The sequence below is a fragment of the Nestor notabilis genome, unplaced genomic scaffold (genome assembly GCF_000696875.1).
Source record: "Nestor notabilis isolate BGI_N333 unplaced genomic scaffold, ASM69687v1 scaffold28937, whole genome shotgun sequence".
In the NCBI taxonomy this organism is placed as follows: domain Eukaryota; kingdom Metazoa; phylum Chordata; class Aves; order Psittaciformes; family Psittacidae; genus Nestor; species Nestor notabilis.
Window position 1 is genome coordinate 13,713 of NW_009938301.1, and position 23,317 is coordinate 37,029.

At 43.8% G+C, this 23,317-nt stretch overlaps 1 protein-coding gene across 1 annotated transcript in view; it reads left to right on the plus strand.

Moving 5' to 3' along the window:
• JAG1 (jagged 1) overlaps window positions 1–21,004 on the plus strand; it is a 34,000-nt gene extending 12,996 nt beyond the window's left edge. The window contains exons 4-26 of the mRNA XM_010019254.1: window positions 3,789–4,043; window positions 5,011–5,071; window positions 8,887–9,017; window positions 9,320–9,439; window positions 9,855–9,968; window positions 10,419–10,532; window positions 11,349–11,462; window positions 11,863–11,909; window positions 12,464–12,637; window positions 13,119–13,269; window positions 13,567–13,731; window positions 14,214–14,327; window positions 14,885–14,998; window positions 15,110–15,223; window positions 15,348–15,464; window positions 15,979–16,006; window positions 16,117–16,202; window positions 16,989–17,102; window positions 17,332–17,441; window positions 17,586–17,822; window positions 17,987–18,118; window positions 18,578–18,728; window positions 19,418–21,004. Of these exons, the coding sequence (XP_010017556.1) occupies window positions 3,789–4,043; window positions 5,011–5,071; window positions 8,887–9,017; window positions 9,320–9,439; window positions 9,855–9,968; window positions 10,419–10,532; window positions 11,349–11,462; window positions 11,863–11,909; window positions 12,464–12,637; window positions 13,119–13,269; window positions 13,567–13,731; window positions 14,214–14,327; window positions 14,885–14,998; window positions 15,110–15,223; window positions 15,348–15,464; window positions 15,979–16,006; window positions 16,117–16,202; window positions 16,989–17,102; window positions 17,332–17,441; window positions 17,586–17,822; window positions 17,987–18,118; window positions 18,578–18,728; window positions 19,418–19,875 (3,221 nt within the window). The 3' untranslated portion in view covers window positions 19,876–21,004. The remainder of the gene's footprint in view (window positions 1–3,788; window positions 4,044–5,010; window positions 5,072–8,886; window positions 9,018–9,319; window positions 9,440–9,854; window positions 9,969–10,418; window positions 10,533–11,348; window positions 11,463–11,862; window positions 11,910–12,463; window positions 12,638–13,118; window positions 13,270–13,566; window positions 13,732–14,213; window positions 14,328–14,884; window positions 14,999–15,109; window positions 15,224–15,347; window positions 15,465–15,978; window positions 16,007–16,116; window positions 16,203–16,988; window positions 17,103–17,331; window positions 17,442–17,585; window positions 17,823–17,986; window positions 18,119–18,577; window positions 18,729–19,417) is intronic.
• Window positions 21,005–23,317: the final 2,313 nt, after the last annotated feature.

Sequence of the window (23,317 nt, forward strand, 5' to 3'; positions counted from 1 at the left end):
CACACATCCATCTCTAGGTCACTTCAGTCATAGTACTGCACAAAGCTTGTCCTTTGTACCACATAGCTTTACTTAGAGTCAGCTTTCCCATAGCTGAAGAGCAAGTCTTGAAGACCTAGTTAAGGAAATCATTAGAACTAAGGATCATGTATAAAGGGATGTGTATTTTTTTGATGTCCAGGATTTTCTTTTACCCTAATTGCCACTGAATTGTAAGGAGCCTCACAGAGCTCTCTCTCAAAACAGTGGGTTTAGTAGGCTTTGTGTAACTTCTCAATAGCTCTAGCATCCTCTGATCAGTGCAGCCCTTAGGAGATCCTACAGTGGATGCTTCCTTCCCCCCTCTACATTCCACTCCTCCTACGTTCCCTTTACCACATACTCTCTTGTCTTGCTTCCAAGAGTGGTTTGCAGTTAAATTCTGGCCCTGTTGAAGTTGATGAGAATCATGCTTTGTTGGAGCCAAGATTCAACCTAAATGGTTTTCTTACTCTGGTTCTTGTCTAGATGCCATCTTGCTACTGTCGCTTCATACATAAAGCTAATGGGGCTGACATTGCATCTCAAACTGTGTCAAAGAGCTATTGTAAATTACTGGTATCAGTTGCATGTGAATTCCATTTGGGCATAAGAGACTTCAGCACAATGTAAACTAAGCCATAGCTGGAAGTTGTCTGAAACAAAGACTTTCAAAAATAACTGTGGTGTCCTTGGCCACCCAAACTGCCTTGAGGAGTCTGGGCTTTTCTTGTTGTTTGCTTCCTGACGCTGCATAACTGTGATTTCCAGACACTGGAGCACTGAAAAGCAAAGGTGGGCAGTCAGGACAGCTCTTTTCCCTGTGCCTACAGCCTTAGATACAGTTGCCCATTGAACAAAAAGATTAATAGCTTTGAAATGTAGCCACGGGAAGTGAATGAAACCGACAAACTCCCTGACAGCAAAGTGCAGTGGAAGCTTCAGGATGTACAGAAAGTGCCTCTCTTCCACTTCATCGATTTCGAATTGGTTGATGTTTCCTCTGAGTCAGCTGGTGTCAGAGGAGTTAGGAAGATGGCTTTCTCTCTAGCCTGGCTGACTGCTGCTTTCTATTTACTTAACCAGTCTGCAGCTTTGGGATTGCTTACTATAAAACTTAAAACATGGTTAGTGCAGGCTAAGAATGGAAGAGTTGTTGCAACAAAGTCTGGGTCAGCACACTTGTGTAAGTACATACTGACAGGTAGGAATAGGGAAGGGTGGAGGAATTTTAGTACAAGAAGGAACATGCCAATACTTCATTGTGAAAACTGTGGGTGACAGCTCATGGAAAGGGATCTTAAGCCTGTGAGACCTTACTTGAATTGAAATGTATAGCTTCATAAGGCATATCAATTGAAAGGCATTTTAGCCATGATCCAAAGAAAAATAGCAGCTGGTTTTCATCTGAGCCCTTAAAATAATGAAGTCCAGTGGTGTAATAAGGATGTTTCCATTTGAGTTCAGCCTGTGGTTAAGGGCTCAGAAGAGCCAGTGGTTGGAGTGAGATCTTGTAGACATACAGCAAGGACATGCTTCCTAATGAGCTGGCAGATAGGGGAGGAATGATAGAGCACAGGCAAGAGGAAAGATCTCTTTTCCAAGGCGACTGTTTTTCTGGTGCCAAGGACTGAAATAGCTGTCAGTGGTATGTTCCCAATGGGGAACAGGAAAAGGCTGGAAAAGCAAGAGTGAGTGTGTGTGTGTGAAGCAGGGGGTGGTTTACAAAACTAAATTGAGTGTCATTCCCCTTTTCTTCTCCCACTTGCAGGAGAAAAGGATAGAGTTGTTTTATTACGAGAAACAGGATGTCTTTATGCACAGAGTCGGCATTTGGGGAAACGCATTTGCTTTCCAACTGTGCTGTAGATCAGGGTGTAATCTTGGCAAGTGCAGCAAAGCCATCCCCAGCACACATGAGTGGAGCTCTAATCGCCTGACTAGCCCCATTCAAGACGAATAGATATGCATCTGCTTAAGCACCTCTGAGAATTAGTCAATAATCTCGTTGATGAGATCTAAGAGCCTTACACCTGCACAGTCCAGGACATGATATTGCTCTGGATATACCAGTATGGAAAAGTCCTTAGGCATCTACATGACTTGTGAATGGGGTTTAAATTAATAAAGGCCTGCACGCATTTGGAAGTCTTGCACATAGATGTGGGGTTGGGGGCTTAGTGCCAAGGAATAATAAAACCTGATTTAAATGGAAAATATTATAGAACCAGAAATACCAGAAGGTGAATAAGAAGTTGCCCTTAATTTCACACTGTAAACACTTAATGAATGCTCTAGTCCCATGCCAAGGATACCCCGAAAATGGGTAAATGCTTAGTGTGTGTGTATGGACAGCGTTCTGTGGTGGCGCAGCAAGTGCTTTGACTCAGCTTTATTCAGAGCTGCAGACGAGCAGGCAGAATGGGGAATTGATAATGGGGATCTGGGGCTTGAGAAGCCTGTTTTGGAAGTTCTTTTTGAGAGCTACAAATCAAAGGTCCTTAGCAAAGTCATCTGAAAGTATTTTAGCTGAAAAACTGCCCATGTGGCATCTTAAGGTTTACGTAGTAACTTCATTAGTCTTCAAACTCTGCCTTATGTAAAATCCCCAAACTTTCCTTTGTAACTGTTGGAAGAGTAAGTTGAACATTAGTACATTTTAATTCTTAATGCTCAAACGTGCCAGTACTTCACACACAGCTTTCTAACACATCGTTGGCAACCTGCCCTTCTACCTAAGATGCTTCTGTCGCTGGATTATGCTCCCATATACAGAACAGTGCAGCCTGGTACTTACTTTTGTTTTCGTACTCTGTCTGCAAGGATATTTTGGCTGTTTTATGATAAACTTTCACTTGACAGTCAAGTGCTTGCTAGCAGCAGGTCGTATGGCAGTGTTAGATCATTTAAGTCACAAGACCTGGACTACAAAGTGAAATACCACAGATATATACAATGTTCTGAGCTAATGTGAAATATTATTGTTTCAAGCCATAATTTAGACAGTTGTAGGGCTCTGAAAGCCAGAAGACTTTTGCTGCAACTAAATGTCAAGTAGAAAGTCTAAACTTCAAAATGCTCTACAGAGCGTAGCCAGCTCTATAGCACGCAGAAGCAATAATTTGAGTTCTCTGCTTCAAGCTCTGGTAGTCCTAAATTTTTAGTGTCACCTAACATCTGAGGAGAGAACTTCCATAGCATTTCTCAGCCAAAACCTGGTGAGGTCACTGATGCCATCTGAATGCCAGAGTTGTTAGTTTTGGATTTAGAGTTTACACCAGAGTCCCAGAAAGCTGCAAACCTTTAGTGATGCTTATGTTCACTTTGCAGACATTGCTTTATTAGGCTATTGTAGTATGATGTTTTCATAAATATTCCCCTTAAAAACAAAACTAGTACCATTAAAGGAGAAGCAGGGGAAAACCACATTATGGACCAGTCTGTTGGAGCTAGAAGTAAAAGCAGCTGGATTTTCTTCAGTCATGAACTGTATAATTCTTCCTGGATGCCCTTATGCTGCAAAAGGAATAAGTGATTGGCAGTAACCAGGCAATCCTTTTTGATTCCAAGCTTTACTCAGTTTGATAATGCTGCATGTGTGTTTCAGTTCATGGCTTGTAGCTCCAGGGCAGCCTTATCTTGCCCTCTAAAACAGAAAATTAATAAAACCAGCTGGCTGCCTCAGTCTTGCCTGTGAAGCTGGCGAGCTGTGATGTGGGAGGTAGTGAAACCTAAACAGAGTTAACTCTGACATCTCTCCTAACTTCTAGATCCCGATCGCATTATTGAGAAGGCATCTCACTCTGGCATGATCAACCCAAGCCGTCAGTGGCAGACCTTGAAACATAACGCAGGAGCTGCCCACTTCGAGTATCAGATCCGAGTGACCTGTGCAGAACATTACTATGGCTTTGGCTGCAACAAGTTTTGTCGACCGAGAGATGACTTCTTCACTCATCACACCTGTGACCAGAATGGCAACAAAACCTGCTTGGAAGGCTGGATGGGACCAGAATGCAACAAAGGTTTGTGACAAGTGCTCAAGCCCCAAATGATCAACAGGCTTGGACAGGATTTGAGTGCGTCGTATCCAGGTTACAGTTCAGTGGTCAGTTCGTGCAGGGATGATGGGACAGCAGCTCACTCTTTACACAGAGTACTAGGGGCAGGACTAGTTTCTGCCTTGTTTTATATCTTGGAGAGGTCTGACAAGTTACTGGGCACTTAGCAGATGTGTTCTTTCTCTGATTATCCGCATCTTTGCCCTTGGGAAGAAAACCCAGCCCATTGACTTCAATAGGAGTTCTGCTGCTGACTTCAAAAAGGATTTCCCCTTTGGTGCAGAACTTCAGGACAAGCAGGAAGGAGAGACTTGTTTTAGAGCTGACCTAGCAAGTGTAGAGCTTTGGTGTTTGAAAAGTCCCAGGCTGTTTGTTCTACCTGAGATGGTTTAACATCTTTATTAGGGAATGGCAACTTCCTCAGTAATTTCAGAAGGAGAAAGCAGGACTCTGAGCAGGAACAGACTATCAAGCATGTCTTGCTGACTTGAGTTTACCTGCAATTTGAATTGACGCCTACCTTAATATCTTGTCCAGAGATACGGCTCAAAAGTAATTCTAGAGTAGTTAAAAGTTGCTTTGAATTCGATGTAAAGCCAGGGAGAGTGGACCAGTTCACATGTGAAAGACAGAGAAAGGAAACACGTAGACTCAGAGTGACTTGAGCTCTCTAAGGTGAGGTGGTTTCTCTTGAGTAGAAACAACTCTGAAGAGCATTAGGTACAATTCCCCTGTGATGCTAGCTGATGATTTCCCGTCATAGGGAGCCACCTACCTTGGTTTGCCTTCCGGTAGACTTGATACGAGAAACTTATTAAAACCTTGGATTTAGTAGGATTATAGAGCTGGTTAGAGATTAAAACATTCCCACGAGTGTGAAGATGCAGGAAGCAGGCAGCATGCTGATACTTCTCTCTCTTTGTTTTAACAGCCATTTGTCGTCAGGGATGTAGCCCCAAGCATGGTTCTTGCACAATTCCAGGAGAGTGCAGGTAAATGCCCCCTCTCCCTCCTTGTTTCCCTTCATCCCCCCAAATAATTAAACAAGTGATGCTAAACACAATAGGACTGGGTAGGGATGCATGGTTTTGGAGTCATGTCTTTGACCAAGGCACATTATTCATGCTGACTTGCCCAGAATAAGGGGGGAGCAGGCTTTTAATGCACTGATAATTTTAAGAAGCTTTTGGTTTGTGAAATGGTGGCACTGGGAGAGGAGGGGTGTGTGGGATAAATCGTGTGAATGCTGCCTAATGAGCACTAACTAATTGTTTCTGCATAAATAGTGCAAATGTTTTGTGGGTACTTCTTCCCCCCCCAACAACCTGGTTAATAGGCTTTTTCAACTACAAGCTTGAACTACAGCGTGGCTTTTCTCTCCCCTTCTCCCTTTCAGTCTTTCCCCCTTTCTCTTTCCCACCCCCTGGTTTCTTCCATCAGTAGGCAAAAGTCAAGCATTCTTTAGAATGGGATTAGTTAAATCTCTCTGTTCCTTTACCATTGTGAGCCAGGCTCCGAGTGCTGAGAGGTTAATAGCTGGGATGAAATCTTGTCAGTAGGCTCCCATGAATGCAGAATTTTGCTCCCATACTTTGAAGTCCGTTCTGTCCTGGCAAGGAGACAATGAAAAGCAGAGGTTATCCATAACCCAGCAATTAGATATTTGGAATACAGCACAGGGAAACGTGCCGTTCCCTCCCTTACAAATAGAGGGTTAACAGATATTAAATGTGGCCATTCCTCATCAACAAACAGGTTGTAAGTTGCTCTGTGTAACCCTTTATCAAATCTGTTTACATACGATAGGGAACTGCAGGCTTCTGAGGTTACAAGATACTGACGCTGGGTAGGAAGGGTTAAAAATGAAGCTTGGGAATTCACAAATGACACTCACAAATCTGAAGGAACAGAAACTAATTTTTCTGCTTAACAAACATACTGGTGGATTCTCTGTTGCTGGAAACTTCAGCATGACGGGGACTGCTTTTCTTTGTAGATAAGCTGTAGTTCAAACAAGAACCAAGTCTGGGGTGTCTGGCACACTATATTATATAAGAAATCAGCCTAAATAGTCACAGTGGTTCATTCTTTCTCTGTCGCTGTGATCTGTGCTTCTAAAACCAAAACACAAAGTCATCCAGGAATGTTCTGAAAGGAAGGTGGGAAGTAACTTCATCCTCTACAAGAGATGTTGCAAAGTGAAAGTCAAGCTGCAGGATGGACTGGGCCATTGTATGTTGTTCAGTGATTCTGATGTTTAGCAGCAGTTGTAGAAGCTGGGTTCATCCCCAGAACACCAAATCTAAATCTTATTTTAATTAGAAAAAGGAAAAAAAGCCTCACAAGGAGTAGGAAGTGTCAGGGGGGCCAGATGGTGAGAGGATCCTATCAGTCAAGGCTACCAGTGATTTGTGCTTCTGTCATCAGAATAAACATGCCTTGCAGAGGTTGCTGTCTCCTAGTCAGAACAACAGGCTTTGTTTCCAGAGTTTTTTCTTCCCTTTCTCTTTCTAAGTCTCTTGCCTCCCACTCACTGCCCAGACATGCACTAGTGCTCTTATTTACTTAAGGTGCAACTTTCCCACACTTGATTTGCATAGTCTTGAAACAATGCTGTCCTTCTGGTGCTTTCAGATAACTTCTGCTTGCCAAGTGAGACCAATATCTTTAAAGTGAACACAGAAACAAGATTTTATTTTCTTTTAAGTTTTGATGAGTCATATAGCCTGGATGTTATAAATGCAACAGAGGTTAAAAATAACATCCCAGCAGAAACTGCTCTGGGTTCTGGTACAATAGACAACTTGCAAACATTCCTAAAATACCCTTTTCCCTTTTGGTGCGAGTCACTTTCTTTAATGCAGGCCAGCCAACAAAACCATATTTACTCATGAATCACTATACAAGGCAAGTTAACTTTAAATTCTCATGAGAAACTGCTGCATACATATTATTAAACAAGAATTATTACCATGAATCTTATTTCTGGGATGGATATCTAACTCTTTTTCTAATGCCCAGTCTTATCCAGCTTTGTTTGTTACACTTTGAAGCTGATGTTTGGAGAAAGTCATCTCTTTGGCTCTAAAGCTCATGGCTTTTTTCCCCTCTGTGTTTTATATATATGATTTTTAATTACTTGTTTCTCTTCACACTTGCTTTAAAGAAAACAAACACCCCTTTGATTTGGCAGAAAGCAGTAAAAGACTCAGTTTTGGATGCCTGTTTTTGCAGGTGAGGTCCCTTACTTTTGCTTGTGTGCAAGCTCGCAAGTGAGTTGCTTTGAATGCAACACAAATTAAAAGGATACGTTCCTAAATTTGGATCTTCCTGCCTTCTTACTATATTCCCTACATAGAAGGATTTTCCAAGAGCTGCTTGAGAGAGGCTGTTTTGCCTGATCTGGGTTTCTTTCATGTTGTCTGCATACACAGACACCTAAGTTGGCCTAGCTGCTTCTTTTTAACACACAAACTAGTAAGATTTTCCCATTGCGTTTGAATAGGCTGCTGTTGAAATAGCTATTAAAACCAGAAGTTAATTAGGATGCAGTTTGTCACCTGAGAGTTTCAGAAGGGAAGTTGGACTTACCACTAGCTGTGTGTGATTACCCATTGGATAGAGCCTTCCAGCTTTTTCCCATGAGAAGAAATCGCCAGTGGAATGGTGGGGGGTTTCACAAATAGAAAGCTTAGCTGACTTCTGTGCAGATGAGGTTTGTTTTCATAACTTAGTGACAGCTTAGTGCATAATTGCTGCTGATCAATTACTCTCAGGACCTGTTAATGAAATACAGGACCTCAGCAAACCCTGGCTTTTTATTTTCAACTTGTTTTCCTTGTTTCTGTCTTTAGGTTCACTTTAATCTGAAGAATCCTTGGGCTGCCTTGCTAGAGAGAGCTAAATGAAAGCCAGAATGAGCTTTCCCTTAAGGGGGCTTTACTTTACAAGAACATCTTTGTTTTAAGTAGGGAATTCAGGTAGCTTATTGATAGCAGCAGTACATAATTTCAATAACAATACATTCTTCTCCAGACATTAAATTAAAAGCTTTTCAGCATTGCATGTGTGTTAGTTATTCCCTGACAAGAGGCTGGCATAAATCAAACTGAAACACGCTGACACAACTGATCTGCTTTGAGTACATGTAAAATCCTGGTGTCTGCTGTTCTCTTTCACCTCTTCGTGTGGCCCAGCCCGTACTTGCAGTGTATGTCTTCCAGTTCAGAAGAAGGTTATCTTCTGTCAGAGCAGAGAGCTCCTGGTGCTTTGCTACTGCCTTGCCAAGGGCTCAGGGTTGGCGTTTATGGTTTTGTTTGTCTTCCTGCAAACCCAGCGCGGCCGAAATGCCTGGAACCTTGTATTCATGGGGATCTCTGGATAACCATTGTTTCCACTGACTTTTCCTTCTCCCCCTCGCCTCAGTTTATAAAGCATCCTGTCAAAGTCCAGAGATTGATTTGTAGTGCACACCCACCCTCTCTGCCACATTTGTATGAGGCTCCAAAAGAGTATTATTGTGCTGAATGGCCTCATGCTGGTTCTCTCAGAACAGTTATTCTTTTGTCAGGGGGCCGGCAAGAGAGACCTTGGCAAAACTACCAAAATGTTTGTTTACAAGAAACCATCAAACAAACCTTGAATAGCTTCTCTCCTCCCCTCCTCCTGCCCTTCTCCCCCACCACCCTGGTCTTTCTCCAAGCTTTGGAGCTCCACACTCACGTCTACACAGAGCAATTCTAACGGGTTTTAGGGTTATTTCCCTCTTCTGACTTCTTTTTCTTTCTCCCCCTCTCTTTAAACGAAGGTGTCAGTATGGATGGCAAGGCCAGTACTGTGATAAGTGCATTCCACACCCAGGATGTGTCCATGGCACTTGCATTGAACCATGGCAGTGCCTCTGTGAAACCAACTGGGGTGGTCAGCTCTGTGACAAAGGTATGCTAATCCCACCGACAGCCAAGTGTAACGCGTGAATTTTAACACTGGCAGACTCAGCATGGAGAGAGTGTGCAGAGACCAAGGGAGCCCCCTGAAACGTGGTGGGAGTTTGGGTCCTTCAGCTGCTCAGCACCATCTCCTCTGCTGTTCGGCACTGTTCGCACGTGTCCTTAACTTCTCCCTGCAGGATGCGTGGGGATGTATTGTGGAAAGGCTCTAGAGTAATGGAACAGAGCGTGCACGTGCTGATGTTTCTGTTGCTTTTCAAACGTGGTTTTAATGCTCCTCACCTCTTGCAGATCTGAACTACTGCGGAACCCACCCGCCCTGTCTGAATGGTGGTACCTGCAGCAACACTGGCCCTGATAAATACCAATGTTCCTGCCCTGAGGGCTACTCGGGACAGAACTGTGAGATTGGTAAGTGTGTGGTGCTTGGCAGTCAGTCCTCTCCGGCTCTTAGTGGCTGGGTTTGGATACACTTCGAGGTTGGGAAAAACTCTGTTTCCAGTGTTATGATGTCAGGGCTGGCTACAAAGACTCAGACTTGCTTGTTCATGCTTCATCATGAACAGTTGGTATCTCTGAACATCAACCTTCTGCTCACTGGAGAGATCACAACAAGTTCCTTGCCTGGCTCTGACTCAAACAGGTGCAAGTCAGCGTGGTGATGAGTTTAGCACAGAAGATGCTTCCTGCTAGCGAGTAGCTTTTGGTTTGAGGCTCTCACGGGAGCAGTGATGGTGTGTCCAGAGCAGAAGCGTGTGGAGGGAGCAGGGGGTGGCTTGTGGTGACTGCTATAGCCTCTACACGCTGTGTGTCTGTCCCGGTGCAGCGGAGCACGCCTGCCTCTCTGACCCTTGTCACAACGGAGGAAGCTGCTTAGAGACGTCTGTGGGATTTGAATGTGTGTGTGCACCTGGCTGGGCTGGACCAACTTGCACTGATAGTAAGTGCTTTTAAAACTGTATTAAAAATGTCCTACTTTGCTGGTTTACATCAGTCTTTCTAATCCCTGATAAACTTCACCTTTCCCAGCTTTAGCATTGGTTCTTGGCAGCCATTTATACCACTGTGCACTCTCTTCTCCTTTGCTTATACCAAGGTTTTTGTTAAACGCCAGGGGAAAGAATAGTCAATGGCTTCTTGAAAGAAGCAGAACACGGAATTTTTGTAGCATTCTGGCAAGCTGCTTAAAATACTGTTCAGAGAGAGACTTGCTGGATCAAAATATGACTCCCACTTGCCAAAAGGCCACAGGTGTAAGTTGCTTTGCCTGTGCTTTGAATCCCCTTTCACACTACTGTTAAATAACAGGAGGCTTTTGCTGAAATCAGAGTAGATGTAGAAACTGGAGTAGACACAAAGTCTCAGCCTCTCCTTACTCTCTGCATTACAGATATTGATGATTGTTCTCCAAATCCCTGTGGTCATGGAGGAACTTGCCAGGATCTAGTTGATGGATTTAAGTGTATTTGCCCACCTCAGTGGACTGGCAAAACGTGCCAGCTAGGTGAGAACTGCTTTTCTCTTCATCCACTGTTGCTCTGGGGGTGGAGGGGAGACAAATCTAAAAGGGATCATAGTTGGGCAGACAAAGGGTTGTTGTGCCCTTTGCATTAGGCATGTTTATGGTTTCAGAGCCCATAGGTATATTCTGGCACATGGAGAATATTGTCAGTGTTTGCAGGACTGGGGTCTAGGCCACTGAGTGGTTTCCTTCTGTTGTCGTTTTGATGCCTGCTGGCGGTTGAAGGAAATGGTTAACTAAGCCAAGGAGGCAACTATAAACCATAAATGAACTGAAGCGGGGAGGGTGCATGTGTATGCCTTCCAGTCCCACCCCCACGTGGGTTTCTTCCTTTAGCCTGTGAGAAAGTTGCTGTATCTCTTCATGTCAACTCCTCCAGACCAAGGAGTTCACAGCTGGGTTCCAAAATGTGGATGATCTCATGAAGAATGAGCTGTCTGCATTCTTCACACAACACACTAATTCCAGTGACCAGGCTGCAGCACTCCTCCTTCAAAATGCTCCGTTGAGATGTGTGTGGGGGGGAGAAAGTTGCTCTTAATGAGTGGCTGGGTGTAATTATCAAATAATTAGCATAGCCTGTATGTTCTAATTGCAGAGAAATTGAAAGAGACTTCAGAGGCTGATGTATGACTGACTTCTGTTCGCTCAAATCACGCTAATCCAGCCTCTGTATTAAAAGTTCCTCTTAGATCCGAATGAAGGGCTGATGACTGCTGTGAAAACCAGCTGAAGGCTTTTTTGCCTTCTCCCCCTGCCCTACGAGCCCTGCGTTTGACCATCCACCTTGTTTTTCAGATGCGAATGAATGTGAGGGCAAACCCTGTGTCAATGCCAACTCCTGCAGGAACCTGATTGGCAGCTACTATTGCGACTGCATTACTGGCTGGTCTGGCCACAACTGTGATATCAGTAAGTGGCTGTATCCTTGGTTTGTTAAAGGCCAGTGGTGTGTGTATGCACTTAACCCACTGAGTCCTAAGCCTGGATTTAAACATCAGGCAGAGCTCCAGTGGTTGATGTTTTGAGAAAGGGAGTAGTTGGTGTGGAATGAAAATACACAACTTTATCAGACTCGTTAGTCCATAACATAGTTATATTCTGATAAAGTGACTAAAACAATGATGTGAAGTTTCACTGCCTCTAGCAGAAGAATCACGAAAGGTTCCCACCCATTATAATAACCTTATCTCGAGGAAGGCATGCAGGAAACTCGACAAAAGCTTTATCTAGCTGCAGTTTTAGAGAGACTTGAACTCTGTATCTAGAGTTAGTATATTTTTGCCTTCTGACCACAGTAATTTTATTACAGATATTAACGACTGTCGTGGACAATGTCAGAATGGAGGATCCTGTCGGGTAAAGCCATTTTGCTTTATTCTGCTTTCCCAAGACTTGTAACAGTAGCTGAAACATTTGAGTCTAAACACCCATAGTGTGGCAAATAGCAATTAGGGGGAATAAATTGTTGTTTCTTTGAGCTGGGGGGAGGACCTGTGTCATGCTACAGCGTGTCAGGGTACATCTGTAGAGCAGCAAGGGCAAGAAAGATATAACTGCAATAAATGACTCATTTTCATTGCCAGTGTCACCAGTGAATGGGCTGGTTGTTGTGCAAACTACCTGCTGTAAATGTAGATGCTCTAATTCAAAGTGTGGGTTAATTTCTCCTGCCTGGAAATTAAGAATGTAAGCCAGTACTGGGAAGAAGTAGGAGAGGGGGGGGTGTGTGGTTTTTGTCCCCCCCCCCCTTAATTCTTGCCTTGTTTGGACGTAGTAAGAGGATTTTTTGTTTGTCATTTTGGACTGTTCTGGGGCAGTTGTGGTTTGGGGGGTTTTGTTTTGTTTAATAAGAATATATCAAGAGGGAGGAAAAAGCCTTAACTCTAAACTCTTGTGTTCCTTCTTCCCAGGACTTGGTTAATGGTTATCGGTGTATCTGTTCACCTGGCTATGCAGGAGATCACTGTGAGAAAGACATCAATGAATGTGCAAGTAACCCTTGCATGAATGGGGGTCACTGCCAGGATGAAATCAATGGATTCCAATGTCTGTGTCCCGCTGGTTTCTCAGGAAACCTCTGTCAGGTAAGAAGCATGGGTGAAAGGCAGGCTCTCCGCCAGCGGCGTTCCTACCGGCACTCTGGATCTGTGCACTGAATGCCTGGCATCCAGTGAACCATAGGATAAAGTTGTACTTGATATCGCTGTCAGTCTGCCAAGAAAGTGCTTGATTAATATATACATGGTGGGGGAAGAAACCCACAAGCCCCCTGATGGGCTGCTGAGGATTCCTTTTGAGAAACAGGGTGGCTGTTTGCATGTCAGGTTTTGTTGCACGCTGTGAACTTTGAGGGGCTGTTTAACATCAAGAGTGCTGCTGTCTGCTGAAGTAGTTGCAAGTCGAACTAAACTCTGTGCATGATGAACAGCTCATTGAGGCAGCAGATAAAAAGGTCAGATTTCACAATGTCTGCCTATCCTAGTGAGGGAAAGCGATGATAAAACTTGTTCCACTCTTCCCTGCCCCCCTTTTTATTTCCCTTTCCTCTCTCTGCACTACTTACAGCTGGACATAGATTATTGTGAGCCAAATCCTTGCCAGAACGGTGCCCAGTGCTTCAATCTTGCTATGGACTATTTCTGTAACTGCCCTGAAGATTACGAAGGGAAGAACTGCTCCCACCTGAAAGATCACTGCCGCACAACCCCTTGTGAAGGTCTGTGTCGCCTCGCAGGTGAACGGGAACGACTGGCAGTGGTCCAGCAGTTGTCCTGTTAGATGCTGTGATTATTGTATGCACAGACAGTTGGAGCAGTCATTTTAAAGCAGCAAGTATATTTGTCAGTATTAGGTTTACAGTTGGATGTGATGATCTTAAAGGTCTTCTCCATCCTAAACGATTCCCTGATACGTATGTCTTTTAAACATCCACCACTGGAAATAGAAGTGTTGCTCTTAGCTTAAGAAATCGGGTGGAGTGGCCAGTCCTCACCCAGGTCTCTGTTTCCTGCAGTGATTGACAGCTGCACTGTGGCAGTAGCTTCTAACAGCACACCAGAAGGGGTTCGTTACATATCTTCAAACGTCTGTGGTCCTCACGGGAAGTGCAAGAGCCAAGCGGGTGGAAAATTCACCTGCGAATGCAACAAAGGATTCACCGGCACCTACTGTCACGAGAGTAAGAGCTGACAAGAGCATGTATCTTTTGGGAAAAGCATTCCATCCTTTCCTCCCAGGCTGCTCAAAGGTTTCTCGTAGCACCGTGAACCTTGGAACCGCTTTAAGTTTTCATATCCCGCTTGGGCGAGGCAGGTTGGAATTTGCTGGGCCTTGGGGAAAGTTCACAGTAATGAACCTTCTGGCCTTGAATTGTATGTTTTTAAAAACCTTATGTATACAAGGGCTGAGGTGGTTGATAGTGGGGTTTAACACGGATCGTGAGGACTCCTGGGTTTGTTTCTGGTTTTAATAGTAATTGTTGAGTGACAGGCTCATCGCTTTGTGCAGTTTTTCACCTATTTCTCATCTTGCTTAAAACCCTTCCCCTCAAGGGTCTTAGCCAAGTAGTCTGCAAGAAGATGATGACTTCTGGTGGCTGCTCTTCTAGTCTGATTGTTTTTCTCTTTTCCTTGGTTTTTTTCCTCCTCCAAACTGTTGCAGATATCAATGACTGCGAGAGCAACCCCTGTAAAAATGGTGGCACTTGTATCGATGGCATCAACTCCTACAAATGTATTTGTAGTGACGGATGGGAAGGAACGTATTGTGAAACAAGTAAGTTAAACCATTGTTCAGCATGCAGAAAGATCTGGAAAAACATCATGGCTGGTCCTGTCTTTAGGATGACAGTGACCAATACTATTGGAACTAAACCAGAGTTACTAAACCCGAGTGCTGGGAGCAGAACCTGTCTCTGTGTTTAATTTTCTGCTCTACCCTTTGGGTAACTTTGTGTAATAAACCCTTAGCATTAGCACCCACTGTTTTGGGAATGGCATATCTGCATACATCATACTTGTTCCCTGTCAGTCTCAGGAATGGAAGAGGAGTGAGTGCTCAGCTCCTGTCCTGTAACTGGTAGGATAGTTTATGTAATTGGCCTTTTTGCTTCTCGTTTAGTGAAATGATGACAAACAAAATGAAAACAAACTGGAGGATTGTGGTTGGAATATTCTTCATCTCTGTGACAGCACTTAAAGCTTTTAAACTACAGACTTAAGTGCTTAATCCATGATTGAAACACAGGCCAGTGTTAGGGATGGGGCAAGCATCAAGTGCTTGTCAATTCTGTAAACATGGCTTAGCTTGTTTTCTCTTCTTAACATATCTAGATATTAATGACTGCAGTAAAAACCCTTGCCACAATGGAGGAACTTGCCGAGACTTGGTCAACGACTTCTTCTGTGAATGTAAAAATGGGTGGAAAGGAAAAACCTGCCACTCCCGTAAGTTCAGCGTTTCCAAAACATAACAGGCGTGCTCTCTTGAGGCTGCTTCAACTTGTTGCATTGCATTAAGAAAGCACCGGCATTAAGGGTAGTTTGGGTTCTCTACAGGTGACAGCCAGTGCGATGAGGCAACATGCAACAACGGAGGAACGTGTTACGACGAGGGGGACACCTTCAAGTGCATGTGTCCTGCAGGATGGGAAGGAGCCACTTGTAATATAGGTAAATGCTCTGCGTAATCACCAGGAAGCAGATGTAGCGCGGGATCTGTGACCTCAGTTCTTCCTCTTGGCTCGGTTTCGACGCCTTTCCAACAACTTAGCGGCCAACCTTGTTTCTGTTACAGCGAGGAACAGCAGCTGCCTGCCAAACCCCTGTCATAACGGTGGTACCTGTGTAGTCAGCGGGGATTCTTTCACTTGTGTCTGCAAGGAGGGCTGGGAAGGACCCACGTGTACTCAGAGTAAGTTGTCTCTGCTGGAACTCTTTCAGAGTGTTGCATGATGAGAATGTTAGCTCATCCTGTCGCCCTTGGAGTCAAGATTGAAACCAGAAGGGAAAGCTTGTTTGATGTAGGCTTTAGCATCACCTGAATCTTTGTTTTTAATGACTTTATGTGATAGAGCCTTGACCTGGGCATGAGAAAGTTGCAAATGAGCTAAGTGGAGACAGATGTTGTCTTGTTTTCTCCAGCATTCTTTTTGTACAAGCAGCTCTGTCTGCTTCCACTTTTTTCCTCCCCCCTCCCGTTAGATTCTTTACAAGGATCTCTTCCTGTGTACATGTGTTCCACAATGTAGTTAACAAATTTTGTGGTAGAAGCCTGGAATCAATTTAGTAGAGAATTTCAGCATATTTTTGTTAAAGTTGAGCTAAGTGTAACTTGGGTATGAGGGGAAGTTTGATCATTCTTTACTGACAGTACAGTTGTTTTAGCCAGAGTCTGCATATTTAAGTTGTCTGTCTTTGCTTTGCAGACACAAATGACTGCAGCCCTCACCCCTGGTAAGTTTGACATGTTTATCTTTCATCCTTTGCCTTTATTTTGGTTTTGAATTTTAGATTCTCTTTGCCTGTAGCAGGTTTTTAACGCAGACCGTGGCTTTTCTTTACAGTTACAATAGTGGCACTTGTGTGGATGGAGACAACTGGTACCGCTGTGAGTGTGCTCCAGGCTTCGCCGGTCCTGACTGCAGGATCAGTAAGTGTTTCAGTGGCGCGCTGCCTTTGGGTTTGTCTCCCTCCCATCTTGTTGCGAGACAATCATCTTAATTGAGTTAAGTGGTAGATCAGATTAAGGATAGAATTCTCCTAGAGCTGCAGCAGATGTGGGGCGGGCAGGAAGGGCTCTGAAAATGAAGAAAATCATTTCAGCTGGAGCTGAAACCCCTTGGTTCAGCTGAGTGGGCAAGATGCCCTTCAGCACAGTCTTCCCAGTCAGAGTGTGTTTGTGTGGCGTAGGTTTCTGCTTGAGGTGAAAGCGTGCCAGCCAAAAACCTTGTCAATTAATAATCCACCTACGAGCCCCGAGGTGATGCGTGCACTTCCCTGTAATTTAATAATAATTACAGGTACGAGGACACTAACACTTTTCTTTAATAACAGCCATGGAAATGGAAGTTTCATAGTAGCAATGCAACTGGAAAGGGGTTTAAGGCTGTCATCCATTGAAGAATCTAGCAGGGGAGCAAAACTGGGATATGTCAGAGGAGAGGAAGTGTGTTTGTGTGAGAAGGAATGTGTCCTTGCCCTTGAAAAGCTTAAGTAGCCATAGGGGTCAGGTTTTGATCTTTGTTAGTCCCACACAGCAGGAACTTCAAAGAAGTTGCTCTGAGCTTACACCAGTGCTGAAAATAAGCATTTATCTCCAAGCAGGCCTAGAAAATGAACGTAAAGCTCCAGCAGGAAAACCTCTTGTATGGTTTTCTGACAAAACAAAAGGATATTACAGAGTAACTTCTCTTACTTCCTCTCCTTCCCACCACAGATATCAACGAATGCCAGTCTTCTCCCTGTGCCTTTGGAGCTACATGCGTAGATGAAATCAATGGGTACCGTTGCATTTGCCCACCAGGTCGTAGCGGTGCAGGATGCCAAGAAGGTACTTGTGGTGTCATAGCTGGTCCTTGTAGTGAGCTCTCTGTAACGGCATGTTAACGGGTCTGTGGTTGTATGGGGGGTTTGAGGGGTGTTTTGTGGTTGTTTTCAAGCAAGTGTCTGTCTATCAAATAAGTAACCTTAGTGATAAGTTTAGATAAACTTGGAAAAGGTGTTTTTCCACTTTTTTCTCCCTATTTTGAGTTTTATAGTTCTGTTCAATCTCTCTTCAGTCACAGGAAGGCCTTGCCTTACCAGTGTTCGGGTGATGCCAGATGGGGCCAAGTGGGATGATGACTGCAATACCTGTCAGTGTCTGAATGGAAAAGTCACCTGCTCCAAGGTACGGCTGTGCTGTGGTTTGGCTTGTGGAGCCTCTGAAACAAGATGACAAACAACATGAAAACAAAATGGAGGAATGTGATGGGATACTCCTCATCTCTGTCCTGTAACCAGTGGTTATTTATCAGCGTTTATTCTCTTCCAGGTTTGGTGTGGTCCTCGACCTTGTGTCCTCCATGCCAAAGGCCATAACGAATGCCCAGCTGGACACGCTTGTGTTCCTGTCAGAGAAGACCACTGCTTTACTCACCCTTGTGCTGCTGTGGGTGAATGTTGGCCTTCAAACCAACAACCGGTGAAGACCAAATGCAATTCCGATTCTTACTACCAAGACAACTGTGCCAACATCACCTTCACCTTTAATAAAGAAATGATGGCACCAGTAAGTAGCAGAACATAAAAGAACAACAAAAGCTGGCTTGGAGGCAATTCCACCTCCTCTTCCCTTGAGAACTCTTACTTCAGGGCAGAAACAGAAAAAAATAAGTCTACTATCTGTGTGTTCATGTGCATAAAAAACCCCAACACCTCTTTTGTATCCTCCAGGGACTTACCACAGAGCACATTTGCAGTGAATTGAGGAATCTGAATATTCTGAAGAATGTTTCTGTTGAATATTCCATCTATATTACCTGTGAGCCTTCGCACTTGGCAAATAATGAAATACATGTTGCTATTGTAAGTATTCCTGGAATATTTTTAAATGTCTTAGTAGTTAATTGCTTGGCTATGTGTGCAACATGTGGATTTCATAAAAATCCTAATTCCTGGCTCTGTCAGCACTTCTTGTGGTTTACTTTCCATCCCAGTTCCCTGTAAGAACAGGGAAGAAGTCCTGGTTACATGTGCATACCTGAAAGCTACATCTGGTGGCAACTGTAATAGGGGTAGAAAAACATGTTTCTGTTACATTCCCTCGAGAGCTGCTTTTGGGAGATTTTTGGGCTTTATTTTTTAGGGATGGAGACAAAAATTCTGTATGATTAGTTCCTGCCCACAGCTTTTGGTTTGTTTCTGATGCGCTTCTAAAGTATTCAAAGTAGCAAGAGCCGTAACTGATTGTGAAGGCTTATAAATAGCAGATTTCCCGTGCGTCTGATCTGGCATTTGATATTAATTGCATGGCTTCTTCTGTAGTCTGCAGAAGATATAGGGGAAGATGAAAACCCCATCAAAGACATCACAGATAAGATCATCGACCTTGTCAGTAAGCGCGATGGTAACAACACGCTCATCGCGGCGGTGGCGGAGGTCAGAGTACAACGACGACCAGTTAAAAACAAAACAGGTGAGCTTCTCCTCCTCCAAACATTCCTACATGTGCCATGACCAGAGCAGCCCTCCACAGCGGGGGAAGCTTTCCTCACTTTGGAGATCTGTGGCAAGTCTGAGACCCTCAGCCTCCAGCTGTGTTAATGGGGAACACAGTAGGGACGCTTTGTGCTAGAGTAGAGTCTTATTACCTGTAAAGCTCTTTAAGTTCTGAAATCACTTAAAACCAGTGGCCTGCCCTGTTAAAAGGGCTGCTGCTCCTCTGTGCTTTGTCAGTAAGGCAGAAAGCAGCAACTGGCTGGCTCTGAAAGCTCCCATCACAGTTAGACACTGTCTGAGGTGTCTGCTTCTGGCTTCCCACAGAGTGCCAGGCACACAACAGGCATCTTGCCAACAGCCGCCAGTGGGACAGGAATGACGGAGCAGGAGCTGTTCCCACTGAGCTGGGAGCTGTGGCAGGGTGATGTAGCGATGCCTGTGTTACTCCCACCTCTGTGTGTATGAGGAAAACGTTTTCCATGAGGGCTACCAGGCAGCATTCTGAGTCTCAGACTTATTTTGAACACTCCGTGCTCTAAAAGAGCCAAGATCATCCTTAGGTCTGGACCCCAGTGGCTTAAACCCCAAGATGTGTTTTCTTTGCAGGCAGCCTGGCGGGGAGCGGTTGGCTTGTGGTGGGGTTAACCTCTGTCCTGTCTCTTCCAGATTTCTTGGTGCCGTTGCTGAGCTCCGTGCTGACAGTAGCCTGGATCTGCTGCCTGGTGACTGTTTTCTACTGGTGCATTCGGAAGCGCCGAAAGCAGAGCAGCCACACTCACACGGCGTCCGACGACAACACCACCAACAACGTGAGGGAGCAGCTCAACCAGATAAAGAACCCCATTGAGAAACACGGAGCAAACACTGTCCCAATCAAAGACTACGAAAACAAAAACTCTAAAATCGCCAAAATAAGGACACACAACTCCGAGGTGGAGGAAGACGACATGGACAAACACCAGCAGAAGGCCCGCTTTGCCAAGCAGCCAGCGTACACTTTGGTAGACAGAGATGAAAAGCCCCCCAACAGCACCCCCACCAAACACCCGAACTGGACAAACAAACAGGACAACAGAGACTTGGAAAGTGCACAAAGCCTCAATCGGATGGAGTACATTGTATAGCAGACGGTGGGGTGCTGCCATGCAGGGCCTTTAAGTATCACTAGAAAGGCACTCAAGAGCTTGTAGTTCTTAAACTGTTGTGTAATATTTGAGTCTGAGGCTATTATTTACTTAGAATCCCTGTGTTAATTTAAGTTTTGACAAGCTGGCTTACACTGGCAATGATAGTTGCTGTGGTTGGCTGGAATACCAAGTGCTGCATTTCACATCTATGCAAAACTAGTCAAAAGTGCCCTCGCGGAAATTCAGCTGCAGCTGATGCGTCATGGAAACGTTTCCCAAGGTATTACAGAGCCTTAACTACTCCTCCTTCCTCTTCATTTGTTATTTTCTTTTTTCCTGCCAGATTGATACAGTTCCTTTAGACTTAATACATTTTATTTATATTTATTGAATTTGAGTTTTTTGTATATTGGTTTTATGGTTGACGTACAACTAGTTCTGTATTTGAAAGTGCCTTTGCAGCTCGGAACCACAGCAACTATCACAAATAAGTTTATTATTTATTTTTTTATTGTATTTTTGTTGGGGGCGGGTGGGGGGAACTTGTCAGCAGTTGCTGGTAAATGAAGAATTTAAAGAGGAAAATGTGTCAAAAATAGAAGTTTGTATAGATCTGTAAATAATTCTTTTTTTATTAATCACTGTGTATATTTGATTTATTAACTTAATAATCAAGAGCCTTAAAATATCATTCCTTTTTATTTATATGTACGTGTTTAGAGTTGAAGGTTTTTGATAGCATTGTAAGCTTGTGGCTTCTCTATTTCGAATTTATTTCCTTGTTACATGTTGCCTATATGCCAAAACTGAGGTGTTCGAAAATAGTTTATTTTTAATAGGACGGGCTCCCAGGCCTCGACGCTGGTTTTTGTACAATGTCCAACGTTTGAAACACCTTCCATAGTATCACTTTAAGACTATTTGTAAGTACTGACTGAGGCAGTTTAGAGAATTAGACTAGAACATTCTTTCTTTTTGTTTTGCTGCTTTAGACTTGAAACCCGAGTGACAGGCAGATCATCTGCTAAGAAGCAGTTTAAGGGAACAAAACTGAGCTATTACTTTATGTAGAGGAAACGTGAGTGGTTGCATGTACTGAGAGTATCCGATTAGCGTGTGAAGTTGGAAACACAGCAATCTTCTTTTGTAAATTCTAATTATTTTTTTTTTCTCACCATGAATATGTAATACTGAACCACTTGTAGATTTGACTTTTTTTGTAATCTACTGCATTTAGGGAGTATTCTAATAAGCTAGTTGTTGAATACTTGAACAGTAGAATGTCCAGTAAGATCACTGTGTAGGTTTGCCATAGATTACACTGCCCGCCTTAACAAGTGAGGAAATCAAAGTGCTATTACGATGTTTAAGATCAAAAGGCTTATAAACATAGTCATCTCAGTGGTTAACCATTGAGATCATGAAGATACCTTGTATTGTGATATTAGTGTTATATGAAAATGCATCTTTGATGTGTTGTTCCTGGCAATAAATCTTGAAAAGTAATATTTATTAAATTTTTTGTATGAAAACATGAAAGAGCGTGGAGATTATTGAGCAGGGAGGTGCTCCTGGCACACTGCTGGGGCAGGGGCAGCCTTGTGCTTCCAAGACCTGCCACCCGTTTCCATGCAGTTGGGTTTTGTTAGGTGATAACGTGTTCCCCTCTGGCTCCCAGTCAGGTTGAAGGGGTTGGAAAGCAGCATGTCCCTTGTTCTCCATGTCTGTTGGCTAGTGGCCCTCTGTGTACTTCTAAGGGGAGGATGATGTGACTGGAATTGTGCAATGAGTTTACTTTGCATGGGCCAATGAGCTCCCACCAGATAGTAACCAAATGTACGTAGCTAGGCAGGATCCAAACTGCTGACCTGGATGGGAAAGGATCCACAGATGATACCGATTTCTAATGGGCAAGAAGTGCTTGTAAAGCTTAAAATAAACTCTTAAACTATTTAACACAATGGCTTTTAGTGCTGAACCAGCGCCGCCCCTCCCACCTCAGAGGGGCCATATGTGCCGGTTTGGGTTTGCTCTCTGATGGTCTACTCCTATTTTAGCATACTTTCATGATAAGGCAGCAGCTGTCTTTTACAGGCGGGTGCTAGTACAGAGCTGGAGGAACAATTCACTGTGGGTAAGAAACTCGGCTGAAAAATAGTATCAAGTAGAGTCAGGCTGCTGTGTGTACCTGAGCATACAGTATCTAGTAAATACAGATGATACTTTACGTACTGTGCTAGGAACACGATGGCCACTGAACTAGATGACAGCCCTGTACTTTCTTTGCAGCTGTCTTTCTTAAAAAATCTGTTAAAATCTCTTTACTGTTACCTCTTATTTCACACTCACTAGAAAGGAGATGTCAAACTTGCCCCTGTGCTGCTTTGACAGGGGACAGCTCTCCCTCCTCACAGTCACGTGCCACACAACCGAAGTACCGGTGAACCATCAGTTGGCTGCCTGCTGAATGGGAAGTCAACAACATTAGTTTCATCTGACCACTTCCATAATTCCTCATCAAACAAATCCTGGCAGTATTTGTTTCCCTTTTTCTCCCTGGCATATTGTGTCCAAAAGTGCCACTTAAAAGATGATAGAAGCTTCCACCTGCCTCAGAAGTACAGAAGGATGTGATTATCTGACTGCTTTTTTGTATTCTCAGTGTTGAATTAACCATCGTCCTGATGTCTACTGTTCATGTAGGTCTCCAATGATGCAGAAACTGCCCACCTCTTCTAAATGACTGAAACATTTATACCTGAATTTATACGAATAAATCTAAAAGTCTGCCTTCTATAAATCTAAAGAAAATTAAAAAAAAATAGGGCACTTGCTAGTTCTGGCACATGTATTTGACAGGCTGTGGTGGAAACCTACAGAGGTTAATTCTAAATACAGGCTTCATCATTTAACACAGTGCTAAAGCTGTTTAAGTCTCTGGAGGCTCCCTGTAGAGCAAAACCTGGGCTCCTCCAGCCCCCAGACTTGTCAAACCCTCAGTGCAAGATTCATTTCTGTATTTCCAGCCTTTCCTGTGCTATGAAGCATTGCACTGACCGTGCAGAGCTTTTGTTACAGTGGTTTCTCCAGGCGCAACCCATGTACCTTATTTCCATCACTACCTCAGAGTGTTACAAACCCACAACCACACAGGGGGAGGGAAAAGAATGCTGTGAAATTGCTATATCTTTAAATTACATCCTCCTATGTCAGTGGTAACTTCAAAATTTACAATGGTGAATATAACCCCAAAACAGGCTTCCAAAACCTGGAACCACCACCAAGCTGGGTGCTGATGTATGAGCTGTTTCCCATTGTCACTAAGATAGACACATGAAGCTGAAGGCCTTCCCGTTACAATACTATTTTTGTGGAACTTACTTACTTACTTTTATTTGCCAGTTCACATCTTGCTGCTCTGGGAAGATACATTCTGTTC